At 34.6% G+C, this 13,700-nt stretch overlaps 1 protein-coding gene across 1 annotated transcript in view; it reads left to right on the top strand.

Annotated features, from left to right (window-relative positions):
• The window catches only part of NAV3 (neuron navigator 3), a gene marked incomplete at its 5' end in the record, with an annotated part of 304,732 nt that overhangs the window by 54,411 nt on the left and 236,621 nt on the right, over positions 1-13,700 (top strand). Inside the window, 2 exons of the mRNA XM_023559140.2 lie at positions 6,903-6,971; positions 10,271-10,410. Of these exons, the coding sequence (XP_023414908.2) occupies positions 6,903-6,971; positions 10,271-10,410 (209 nt within the window). The remainder of the gene's footprint in view (positions 1-6,902; positions 6,972-10,270; positions 10,411-13,700) is intronic.

The raw sequence follows: 13,700 nt of genomic DNA, 5'->3' as shown, positions 1-13,700 counted from the left end.
GGCAGGAGGGAAGGGAGAAGATATGATATGTGGAGCTAAGTGGGTGAGAGAAAGAAGAGAGAGAAACAGAAGCAAAAAAAGAAAAAAAATAGTAAATAAAATGGCAACATGATAGGATTGGCAGGTGGGGGTGGGGCAGACCCGGCAAGGCTGTGTGCTGGTGGCTCTCTAGCTGAGTGGTGCAGCATGGCCGTTTGAGAAGGGGTGAGTGTGGCACACAGGACTAGGTGGGTGAGAGAAAGGAAAAGAAAGGAAGGAAAAGAGAGAGAGAGAGAAGAAACAGAAAAAAAAAAGAACAAAGAAAACAAACTAAGTAAATTTGATACTGAGGGAGCCTGCCAGTGGGGATGATGTGGACCTGGGGAGGCCGTGTGCTGGTGGCTCTCTGGCTGAGCGGTATTACACAGGCCATGCAGAAGGGGCAGAATGGCACATGGGGCTAGGTGGGAGGAAGAAAGGAAAGGAAGGGAAAGAGAAAGAAGAAAAAAACAAAACAAACAAACATAAATATGGTGCTGGGGGAGCTGGCCACTGGGGGGCAGAGCGAAATTAGGATGACAGTGAGCTGATGTATCTCTTGCTGGGCCACGCAGCATTGAGGGAGCAGAGGCAGTGTTGGGTCTAGGTGGGAGGGAGAAAGAAAAGGGAGAAGGGAAAAGATAAAAACAAATAAAAAATATGGGGCTGAGGGAGACGGCTTGTGGGAGCAGCACAGACCCAGGAAGGCCATGTACCAGAGGCCCTCTAGCCAAGTGGTACATACAGCACAGTCTGTGGGGGTGGGGGTTGTGCACAAAACTAGGTGGGTGGGAGAAAGTAAAGGAAGGAGGAAGAGAGAGAGATGAAACAACAACAAAATAAATAAAACCAGAACAAAAACAAACAAGCAAATGACCCTGAAGGACCCAGTCAGTGACAGCGGCACAGACATGGGGAGGCTATGTGCCAGTGACTCTCTAGCTGAGGGGGTGCAGCATGGCCCTTCCAGATAGGGTAGGTGTGGTGGATAGAGCTAAGTGGGCAGGAGAAAGGAAAGGAAGGAAGAGAGAGAGAGAGAGAAGAAATGGGGGGTAAAAAAAAAAGAACAAAGCAAACGAACTAAAAAAATATGGCACTGAGGGAGCCTGCTGGTGGGGGCGATGTGGACCTGGGGAGGCTATATGCTGGTGGCTCTCTCCCCAAGCAGTGTAACACAGGCTGTTCAGAAGGGGTGGAGTGGCACACAGAGCTAACTGGGCGGGAGAAGTGAAAGGAAGGAAGAAAGAGAGAACAAAAAATAAAAGCCAAAACAACAAGAATAACAAAAATGGCCCTGAAGTTGCCAGCCAGTGGAGGAGAGGTGGACCCAGGTGGCAGTGAGCTGGTGTCTCTCTGGTTGAGCGACTGTAGCCCATTGGAAAGCAGTGGAGGCTGTGTAGAGGAAAGAAGGCCGTGGGACAGGAAAGCATGTATCTCTGGTTGCTAAGTGCTTTGTCTCCTGTTGGGAGCTCCATGAAGTTGCCTTCCCATACTCCATGTCTGTGTTCCTTGGTGGCTGTCATCCAAGAAGGCGAATCTGTGCTGCGTTAGCTGGTAGAAGACATCCACTCCCTAGCTCTCCTTACTCTCTGCTCTCTGTCAGTTTCTTATTCCATTCAGTGCTTGATCGAGTTCTCTATCCTTTCATTTGCGTTCTTTATTCCTTCATTTGATGCTTAGGGTTCCATGATTGATGTTTATTTCTGTTTTACTTAGTTTTTCAGGTCTTTGCTGCAGGGGAATACCATGGTACTTCGGTGTGTAGTGCCATATTGGCTCCACCTCATGATTTTTTTTTATTATAGATAATTTCAAACATATATAACCATTATCAATTCACGACCAATCTTGTTTTATTTATTCCCTAACCTTTCCAAACTCCTACTCCCACAATTGAATATTTTGAATCAAATATTCAGCATTATTTTATTTTATTTTATTCATAAATGTTAAAAAATACATACCCAAAAGATATTCACAGTACTATGACCACACTTTAAAAATGTAGCATTAATTCAATAACAACAACAGTGAACTCAAATATACCAACAACAATGAAGATGGTGCAGGACCAGGCAATGTTTGATTCTATTTTACACGGTAACACCATGAGTTGGAGCTGACTCAACAGCAGCTAACAGGAACAATAATTAATAGCATAATGGCATTTTGAATAATATTTTTATGAAAAATTTATTTTATTCTTTTCTTGTAAATATCTTTTTAATAAAATAGTGAAAGGAGGTAATATAAAAATAAAATTAAAAATAAAATTGTAAGGGACCACTATTAGAAATTATTAAGACACTTGAAAAACATCAAAAATAAATTCTTCTAGTATTCAAAAAAAAGATATTAGATAATGAAATTATGTAGTATGACAGCTTTTATGATGGGCATTTTTCACTCAGTATAATTCTCTGGAGATTCATCCAACTGTTGCCAGTACTAATAGTTTGTTTCTTTTAATAAATTATTCTATGGCATGTGCCAAATTTTGTTTACCCATTCACCCACTGAAGATATCTGTGTTCTTTCCAGTTTGGGGATATTATGTATAAAGATGTTATAAACAGTTGTGGAAAAAAAAAATAGTGTTAATTACTTAATCTCACTCAATAAAAAATAAGCAGTTATTAAAACTTCCCCAGTTTTCTCATATATTTTAGTAGCTGTTTGTTTGAATAAGATTCTATACATTACAAGAGAGTCTTTGAGTTTTTGAAAGACTCTATAGGCTCTGTCTGTTTCCATAATTTTTTTCTTGCAATTTGTTCAAAAAATTGAGTGATTTGTCTTGTTGAATGCACCACAGTGTGAATTTTTATTATTGAATTTCTTGAACACCCATACCCTTTGCCGTCAAATTGATTCTAAATCATAGTGACCCTATAGGACAAAATAAAACTGCCCCATAGGTTTCCAAGGCTGTAATCTTTACGGAAGCAGATTGCCACATCTTTATTCCATGGAGTGGCTGGTTTGAACCACTGACCTTTCAGTTAGCAGCCAAGTGCTTATACACTAAAAAAAACCCAAAAATTGTCTCCATTATTCAATCAATAATTATATTAATAATATATCACCTATTACTACACTGGAGCCCTGGTGGTACAGTGATTAAGTGATACAACTCCTAACCAAAAGGTCAGCAGTTCAAATCCATTAGCTGCTCCTTGGAAACTCTATGGGACAGTTCTACTCCGTCCTGTAGGGTCTCTGTGGGTCAGAATTGACTCGATGGCAATGGGTTATTACCACAGTTACTCTGTTGATTTGGTGATATATAATATGTTATGTTTTCAAAATTTATTAATTTTCTCTCAAAATAAGAAAGTATGCAAACTCCCAATATCTAGGATAGTCTTGGTACATTTTGCTCAATCGAGGAAACTATCAAGAATTCAATTTCCTAAAAAGAAAACAGAGCATTCAGTCTGTTTTAATTTTGTCAAATTGAACACAGTATTTTGAGTGTGCTTAAATTCTTTCAAGGAAATGTTCTGATAAATTACTCTATGCTTTCTAATAATAAATTGTAGTGATTACCTTGAGAAAGACTTTCAGTGTTTACAAGCCTAAATAACTAAAGTAAAATGTTAAACATGTTAATTACATAAAAGGAGTATAAACATAGCTATGGGAGCATAGAGATTGAATATGGGTATGAGATAATAGGAAACCCTGGTGGCATAGTGGTTAAGTGCTATGGCTGCTAACCAAAAGATCGGCAGTTCGAATCAACCAGGTGCTCCTTAGAAACTCTATGGGGTAGTTCTACTCCGTTCTGTAGTGTCGCTATGAGTCAGAATTGACTTGACGGCAGTGGGTAGTGAGTATGAGATAATAAAATGTTATATGGACTTGGTGTCATTTAAGGTAAAAATAATAAATAATTTTTTTTTTTTAAATGGATAGAATTTGGTATGACAGACGCAGGTAGAAAGTATTCCCATATGAATTATAGCAGGAGTAAAGGCAGAGAAAGGGAAAAGAACAAATGATATTTGAGCAACAGTAAAAGTTCCTTTTAGCCAGAAAATGTGTTAGATGACAAAGGTGATGAGGGTGGAAACATAAGACCATTCTGTAAAGGTCTTTCAATGTCAATATTTGCTTTGAATCTGCCACTGATTAGCTGCATGTTTTAGGACATTTACTGTATCTCTTTGGGTTTTTTCTTCCTTCACCTATAATATCAGGGGACCAGCTGAGATAATTTTTGTGATTCCTTCTAGCTCTGATTTTCCATTTGGAATAAGTATATTCTGGAGAATGAATAAAATAATCATAATCAATATGGCTTTTGATCTCCTCTAGGCCACAGATATTATTGGAGGTGCTAAGGGATTGAGTTAGTGTGATGAACATGGAAATTGAAGGTGGGCATGTATGCAAATGAATTTCTAGAAGTTGATTCAGCATGATTGGATATTGATTGACCATTATGATAATTAAAAGGAAAAAAGGATAAGTCAGCTATTGAATTTTCAGGCTCACATGACTAAAGAAAAAAAAACTAAAGGGACCAACTGCTGAGAACTTTGGAGATAAAAGAAGGAAAATGGAAAGTTTGGTGCAATGAGTTTTGAAGATCATGCAAATGGACAAGTCTGTTAATTCAGTTGATATTTGATGGCTGGGAGTATGAAGCAGAGGTTTGTGCTAGGAGGGAGAATTGTAATTGAAATCTTAGGTAAGAAATAAATTGCTAAGTGAAATAATGCATAAAAATGTTTGAGGAAAGAGAACATAACCTCGGGGGAAAAGTCTGACTTTAAGAGATGGGGAATGGAAGAGGACCCAATGAAAGAAAGAGAAAATGGACAGGAGTGATGGTGAACAAACCAGGTAAGTGGATTAGTATGGCAGTCTATCAGAAAGAAAATTCAAAAATGTAGAGGGACCAACATGGTCAAACACAAGGGCTTTAGAGCAGGATGAGAACTAAGTAAAACTTTGGGATTTTACAGGATAGCAGCTTCACAACTGTAAAGAAAGCACACAGAAGCCAAGTTTCAAGGGACTAAAGTGTGATGGCTTGGTATGAAAATATAGGCAGCAAGTATGGAATAATGGAATAGTCTTTCAATAATAAGCCAAAAGACACATGCAAGCCACAAAACCAAATTGATTTTAGCCAATTCACTTAACCTCCCTGGATTTTATTTTGTTTTGTTTCCAGTTCTATGTTAGGAATTATTACGAGTTATAGCACTTCTTTAAAATTGTGGAGGAACAATCTATGAGGTGACTTTAACTCCCTGAAAGAAAATCTGTTGTTTTATTGTTTTCTCTTCTGCTAATCTTAGTGTTCATTTTGGAGACTACAGAATAAGATGTATTGATAAACCTTTGGGTGATTATCTTACTCTTGGACTGACAAAGTAGACTAAGACATTCACAAAAGATTTTTCTTCACTCTGTGTTTTTATCTTAAATTATTATCTGATATTATTGTATTGAAATAGGCTGGTTTTATTTTTGAATTAGTTTTGTTACCAAGGTAGTACAGAATCATTGTATTCAAATAACAATTTATCACATAGCAAATGTAAAAAACAAGAGCTCTATGAACCTGTAAAGTTCAGTCCATGTGAGAATGTTGTCCTCAGCTTCCCCCTGGAGCCAGACAATTATAAGGACCCACATGCACCCACCATAACCTGACTCAATGGAGTAAGAGTTAACTTGAGAGACTCATCCTCATCTTAAGAAATACTTATCTTGATTAGAATTCCCTCTGTTCGATAGTAGATCAACTACGAGATCAACTCCAAATGACCCTTTTAGCCCTGATTCCAACAACACATGTTGCTCCTGATATTTGAAGGACTTGGAGATTGTACATGTGGAACAATCTGGCTTATGTAGACTCATCCACAGTTCACCTCAGAACTGATTCTCCACTCAGACATCAACCCATGTCCATCTCAGGGTCTCCTCAGTCTCACTATTATCGCTATATACTTGAGAATACTAATTTCAGAACCCTTAAGTAAATCAGAGATCAATTTAGCTTAAAATGTAAATTTGCACTTTGTTTTATAAGCTACTGACCTTCAATTTAAAGGAAGTGTAACAATGTGACCCTGTTCTATCAGTGTATCATTAAACTCTCTTTCAAATCACTGGTTAAAAGCACAGATTTTGAAATTTTTATTGTTCTTATAACTTGGTTTACATACTGCCTTCTAGTATGTCTTTGATCAAAGGTTTTAATTTAAACAATCATTAAGGAATGTAGTTAAAGCATGTTCAGAAATTTATATGAAGTACTAGTTATGTTTGTTTTTGAAGAATTCAACACCACTTTAACTTCAATTTTGGTGTAGATCTGTCTTTGGACAAAATGTTTTTATTATTCACTCCCTTAAAAAAATTCTGCCTAGTACTAAGAGTCAACAATAACTCATTAGATAAAAACCAGGTGTTTTAAAACTCTTGGTTTTCAAAATAATATTAGATTTTAAAAAATAAGAAACTACATTCATCTCATAACTCTTCTTTTTACTTCAGTATTTGAAAACTAGATCTTTCTATCAGTGAGCCAAACTTTAGCTTTCCTGAAGTTTTCAGTCATCTATAAAAGGTGAATTTTTTAAAGAGAAAATAATACTATTAAAAATAATAATATTATGAAGCCATAATTTTAAAGTCAGCAATGACACTCTATTTCAAGGAGTATACTGCATTATTTCATAGTACGTTCATAAACAAAGGTCATTATATATATGTTGCATTGTCATAATTTTCTAATTAATTTGTTCTTTATACATGTTCCAGTTGCATTTCATTAACTCATAGTTTTCTTGTAAGTTTATGTTTTCTTTCCATGTTCAATGAATCTCTTTAATTCAATTTCTCTGTTTCTCCTCATACAGTCTGGCAGCCAGATATGCAACTCAGTCTAATCACAGTGGAATTGCAACCAGTCAAAAAAAGCCTACTAGGTCAGTTAATATCTCTAATTTATTGCTTGTTAGTGATATTCAAGTAAATGCCCAGTAATATTTTGTTCTAACGCTCTAAAATTCAAAAACAAATGACACAATTCTGGATGAAATGAATTCTTCCGTAGCAGATTTCAAAACACATTTTCAGAAATGACCATGTTTATGCAGATCATTCGATGGGTTTTGGCTTCTCTAGGTGCAGTGGTTAAGAGTTCAGCTGCTAACCAAAAGGTTGGCAGTTCGAATCCACTAGGCACTCCTTGGAAACCATATGGGGCAGTTCTACTCTGTCCTATAGGGTCACTGTGAGTTGGAATTGAGTCGATGGCAATAGGTTTTTTTAATCTTAGTTTAGGTACACACAGTACTGAGACTTGGCTGAAGTGTGTGTTCTAGTCTTAGAGCAAATTTTACAAAATTTTAGCTTGAAGGCCTCATTCTTTCCAGGCCACATATCTGGAAGTTATACAACAAAATTAGTTTTTGAGATGGATGCTCATTGATTATTACATGTTTTAAAGGAGAATTGAGACAGTTTGGCAAATTTCAAGGGAGAATTTCACACCAGAGTAGCCTAAACTGTTCTTCTACCTAAAACAGTTTAATTTTTCTCCTTTATGCTGTATGTATTGGAAAAAGTTCTATTATAATAAATTACAGTGTGTTATGTACTGTTTGGAAAGCACTGGCATATAAAACAATGTTTTAAAAGAGTTATTCAAATATTAAGTTGCTGAGGGGATGATGATAACATAGGACAGCTGTGTAAAGCCACAGCAAATGTGTTTTGCACCCCTGATTATTATATGTTTATATGCACTATCGCACTCACTGGGGAGGCCTCTCGGTGCTGGTTTACTAGTCATTGCTTCACTAATAAATCATGTTATGTAATGTTCGACCACAAGGACTGCTTCTGATGCCTTGACTTGAGGTATGTGCCTTTCCTCTTGCCTGGGTTTTCTAAGTTGTGTTCATTTCCATAGTGGTTAAAATGATTCTGGAGAGAAAAAATAAAAAAGAGTATTTAATTAAAACTTAGAATAAATAAATTAGACATGCAAGGAACAGTGACCTGCCATGTACAGTAAGCTTTTTTTTATTACCACTTCTGAGACTTGTGCATGTAAAATATATTTTAAGTAATTTGTTTTAATAGAACATCCTCTCATTTTTTTGCTTCTTTCTCATTTGTCTTTTTAGTACTTTGATGAATGATTTGGAGGTTCTGGCTACCCGTCAAATTAGTATAATGAGGAGAACAAATGGATTTTTTAATTTGTTTTAATTTGTTCTTCTGAGGCCTGAAGATCACTCGGCTTCATGGGTCACAGTAAAGATAAAAAGGCATTTTAATTGCACTCTAGAAACAGGTCAAGTTTCATTGCAAACAGGGCGAGTTTTGTGACACAAATTATTTATACCTGTAGGTTTGGAATGAACTTTCTGTGTCTATGGCTATGTCAATAATAATGGTTCTCAGATTTATGATTATTGGGACAACTTGCCAAATTAATTAGCTAAGTTCTTCCTGCAGAGTACAATCACCAGTACTGTAAATTCCTGGCATCTGTGGTTATCGTGTTATAGACTCTTGTAGATGCCTTCGACCAAAAGTTAAATGCTGGAATCATTTGCCAAAGATTCTAATCCTGTGTATGACACAACCTCTAATTAGCAAAATAGCCAAATGAAATATTAATTAGCCATATGTATATAAACTCCAAAACACAGTGAACATTTTGAAACCATTAACTATTCCAGGAAATCAGCACTTCTATTTTTAAGCTGATATTTGTGCTTCCCTGATGTTCATTCCATTTAGCAATACCCATTACTATTAAAAAAGGTATTTGCATTAACTAAGAGCTTAGTTTCCTAATAAGGTATGGACAAAATAAAGTCAAGTAGTATTATGAAGTTGAGTGAAAAATGTGAGTATTATAACAACAAGGTTGTAAAATTTTGGTATGTCTTGGGTACCAATATGTCAGATATATATTTCTTTTATTAAAAAAAATTATAAAGTAGAGTTGTGTAAAAATACAGTGCCACATTTCTAGACTCTGTATTGTTTTTTGTTTAATTTTCTTTTATAATAGGAGTTTTCAGAGTAGTACACAGGGACAGTCACATGGTGGCAGCAAATAGTAGCAAAGATGTTGGCGACCTTCATTGTCGATGGTTTCTAAATGGATCTTACAAAAAAAAAACACTGTATTAATTGTTATTTTGGATTTTTTTTTTAACTTAAGTAGATGGAGTTTATTATACGCATATAAAATAAAGCAGTAGTATAAGAGCAAAATATAGCAATTAACACATTTTAGGCGCAGTCCATAAAATACTTGAAATTTTAATGAGGAAACTTTAAAGAGTGAAATGAGTGACCCAAAGTGATATTTAGTTATAGTAATAATAAAATTGCTGTACTCATAATCTGTCAAATCCTTCCAATTATAAGATATTCTGCATATATTTCCTCATATCCTGTCCTTCATACATAAAGAGTGGCTAAAGCTGCTGTCACTGTAGGTATAAATTGTCATTCTGCTAACAGTCATTTTCTTCTAAGACCTGCATCTTTTCTTGTCATTTTGCTTCTGTGATCAATTGGCCCCATTGTGAGATAATCAGCCGCAGTTTGGGTCTTATTTTTGGCAAGAGCATGACAGTCTGTGAGTCAGATCAGTCAAATACAAATTGACCTGTGACCTTGGTCTCCACACCATGTTTTAATGACAGTAGCTAACTAGCTTGGGTATTCAGTAAGCATTCGCTGTTTGCAATTTGTTTAATATCTTTATTCTTGTTATTAATATACAAGTGGACTTTAAATGCAACTACCCAAAGATAAAAATAAGTGTCCTATACATTGAAAATAGCATCTTAGCAATGACTGCAGGTAGCTGCTTAAATGCCACACAGAAACATAATAAAGATAACTGTTATTTTCCCCTCATTTTTTATGTAATTTTTATGGTCCTTTTAAGACAAAGCATTATTCATTGTGGGATGAGGTAAGTATAACCTTTTAGATTTAAATATTACTTCTAATTGTTATGTATTAATATACATTGGGGACATGTTTATTGGAAACTGAAACGAGATTTTTTTTTTAATAGTCTCAAACATTGTGTTTAGGTATTTGTCACTTAAAAATCATTTTCTGCTCAATAGATTTTATGACATCATATACTGTCACTTTGCCATTAACCCTTCCCTGCTCAGAACCTCCCGATCACTATCTTTTTGTAAGGTACAATAATGATGTAATTTTTCTTATACTATTTCAGGCTTCCAGGGCCCTCTAGGGTGCCAGCTGCAGGCAGCAGCAGCAAAGTCCAGGGAGCCTCGAATTTAAATAGGAGAAGTCAGAGCTTTAACAGCATTGACAAAAACAAGCCTCCAAATTATGCAAATGGAAATGAAAAAGGTAAGCGTTCACCTGTTACATCATTGCAGCTCAAGTGTAACATACCAGTGTCTTAAATTACACGCTGAATCTGAAGTTTGATCAGTGTTACAGTTTTTAGAATTTTCTAACTGCCCCTTCCTAAATTCTAGCTTTCTTCAAGTATTTTCTAATCTGAAGAACATTTTAAAGAAATAAACTCATTTAAAGTGGTTGCTTTCATACCCAAATATAAATTCAGTTACTCAAAAACATTTCCTCCTAGGATGCATGTAAAATAGCATTTTCTTGTGTCTTTTCATGATTTTCTGAAAATTTATCAAAAAATCTTAAGCCATATTAAGTCTGTTTGAACTCTTAACTTTAATTAATAAAGCATAAAGGCCAGAAGAGTTTTGGGAAGGTATGGTTGGCACACTGAAAAAAAAAAAAGGTAGGTGTTTAAAAGCAGCAGGCCACAAAGATATTATGGCCTTGTTATTCTCTAAAGAGAGAAGTTATTTATATATTTTTTTATTTTCTTGAAATGGTGGTACCTAATTGGAATATTAAATCACTAGGGAAAAAAAGGACATTTAATGAAAATCTGTGGTAAAGCCAGATTATAAATCAACTTCATGCCACACGGTTCTCTCTAACGTGCAAAGTCTACATTTAAAGAGGGGCTGGTTTGATGTGTATTGCTGGGGTAAGGTGTGTGCAGTTCACGTATAAACCAAGGGAAAATTCTTTAAGAACTTATATTAATTTATATTGTTGTAAGCAGTGTGATAGTATTTTCAAATCACTGAAACCTTAAAAATTTTTTCACAAGACTTGACTCTACATGGAACCAGACATGAAAGTAAAAAGTCACAAATATGTGTTATTAGTAGAAGAGCTGGCAAATATGGTTTGACTAATTCAACTAGGCAGGATTTTTTTTTTTTTTTTTTGCTCAGATTAGATAATTTCATATAGAGGATCTGATTAGACAACATTCACTTACTCAGACTTGAAATGACTATGAATTGACTCTCTTTTGTGAAATTTATTTCCCTTACATTGAAGCAAAGGTAGTAGTTGTAAACCCCCTGAGAACGGAACTGTCTGTCTTGATCCCTGCAGTGGCCCCAGCTCTTAAATTGAATAAAAAACAAACAAAAAAAGTGTGTATTTGGAAGTTAGGAGTTTGTCTTTAAAATATAAAGTCTCTGATTTAAGATCCTAATAAATATTATTAAAGAATTATAATTTCCCTGGGGAGAAGGAAGATGGCAATTCCCCATCAGAAACCATGCTTCTTAGTTTAGTTTTATGACTTTCCTAGAAAGTGTATGACAGGTTCGGGCTAACACCTTCTGTTTATGCTATGAAATTCTGGGGGAAGCTAAACATGCATTGAAATAGCGATGTGTTCAATGGACTTGCAAGATGTCTAATTTAGCTTCACGATACCATAGTTGTATAATATTTTTGCAAGAAATTATTAATACTATTGACAGACTAGAAATGCCCTAGACAACCTCATACTCAGAAATCATAGTGTATCTGCATTTTTATCATGTGAAATACTTAAACTTTTATTTCTAGTTTTTAAAAAGGAAAAATCCAAAGATAGACAACCATGAATGTATTATTTGCCATTCAACATCTGTCATATACTTGTAGGAAACAATGCATGTTTAGAAAGTGAGCAATATTTACAGTGACCACAAGATGGAGACAGATGTCATATATTATGAGTCTGACCATGCAAAGCAGATTTCCTTAGGTACTTATCTACACCAAAAAACAAGATTTTTTGTGGCAATTTAGCCATTGCTTTTAATTACAACTAACTTAAAATTCTAAAATATTTTAAGTATGTGATCTCACATTCACAACCGTTTTTAAATACCTTAATATATAAATTAAATGACTATAAACTATCAATAACTTCAGTTTCAATTGTATCATAAGATATAACACAGCATCTAGAATTTGTTTTATATGCAGCATGCAATTTGCTGTTAAACAGGAAATTATAATTTTATGTCAATACATCCAAATTCAATATTTCTAAATCAACCATTGTGTCATTTTATTTTATATTTCCGAAATACTACCTTAAATTATAGGCGCAAACAAAATAATAATAAACATTACATATAAAATAATTTATTATTTTAAATTTCAAAACAGTAAATCTTTTTTGATAAAATTGTTTCATTCAACCTTTTTTTTGCATTAAGATTTATAGTTGTAGCATCACTTATTTAAAAATATAAGATTCCATCTTCTGGCAATTTGATCTCTGTCACAATCTAGTTTCTTTATATATCATGGATGTGAGCAATTGAAAATTAAACAAGAATTTTCAAAGTTTACAGTATTAAAATCACAGAATTCAGAAAGTACTAGCTTGAGTACATTCATTTCATTTAATAAATTAAGAAATCGTTCTTGAAGGTTTAACCAATTTATCCGTAATATGCTCCCTGGATTCTTATAATGAAATATATTTTCTACTTTCTTTACAAGTCTTAGGTGAAAAGGAGCAGTATCAATCAATTTAGGGATCTCTTAGTATTTGTAATAGATTTAGTAAAGTTTTATTCACAACTAAATCAATTTTACTTCACTATTAAAAAATACTATTGTGAGTGCAATAACTTTTCACATGTATGTGTTCTTTTAAATACCTTATTTGCAAATTGTAGGATTTAGCTAATGAATGAAATCAGTAGAGAATGACAAACCATACTTCAAGGATAAATCTAATATCATTTTAATAATATTGCAATTCAAAATGTAGTGTATTCATTTCACCAAATAAATTAAAATCTCAGTGAATATCATCATAGATCATCACTCACCACACAGGCCGTGATAGAAATGTTGCAGTAGAGTGCCACACAATCCACCATTCTATTGAAGTGGAATGTTGGGGCAAATTACTCTGAACAAATGGTGAAATGAAGATAGCAACCCTTGTAGAGAAACATTTCTTTTGAGTTCTTCAGTTTCTTCGCTCGATGGCTTGCCATTCAGTAACTGACAATATGATCTGACACCAGCCTTTATCAATTTGTCTATAGACCCTGTGAGAGCACTCTAGATGGATACATGCTATTAAGAAAACCAAATACCTGTTCACTGGAAATCAGGAATCATGTGAAAACCATGCCCTGGTTCACTTGGGTATACATTTTGTTGAAGCAAATTATTTTTTTAAACAAATTACTTGTTTTATAAAATCTAGGTAGTGAGTCTGAAATATGCTAAATGGTTTGGTATTATTAGGAATGTGAATATCTCTACCTTTATTTGGAATCCGGTTTCTGAATCAT

This window comes from Loxodonta africana, chromosome 4, assembly GCF_030014295.1.
Source record: "Loxodonta africana isolate mLoxAfr1 chromosome 4, mLoxAfr1.hap2, whole genome shotgun sequence".
In the NCBI taxonomy this organism is placed as follows: domain Eukaryota; kingdom Metazoa; phylum Chordata; class Mammalia; order Proboscidea; family Elephantidae; genus Loxodonta; species Loxodonta africana.
The sequence above is the reverse complement of the archived record's forward strand: the minus strand, read 5'-3'. Positions and strand labels throughout refer to the sequence as shown.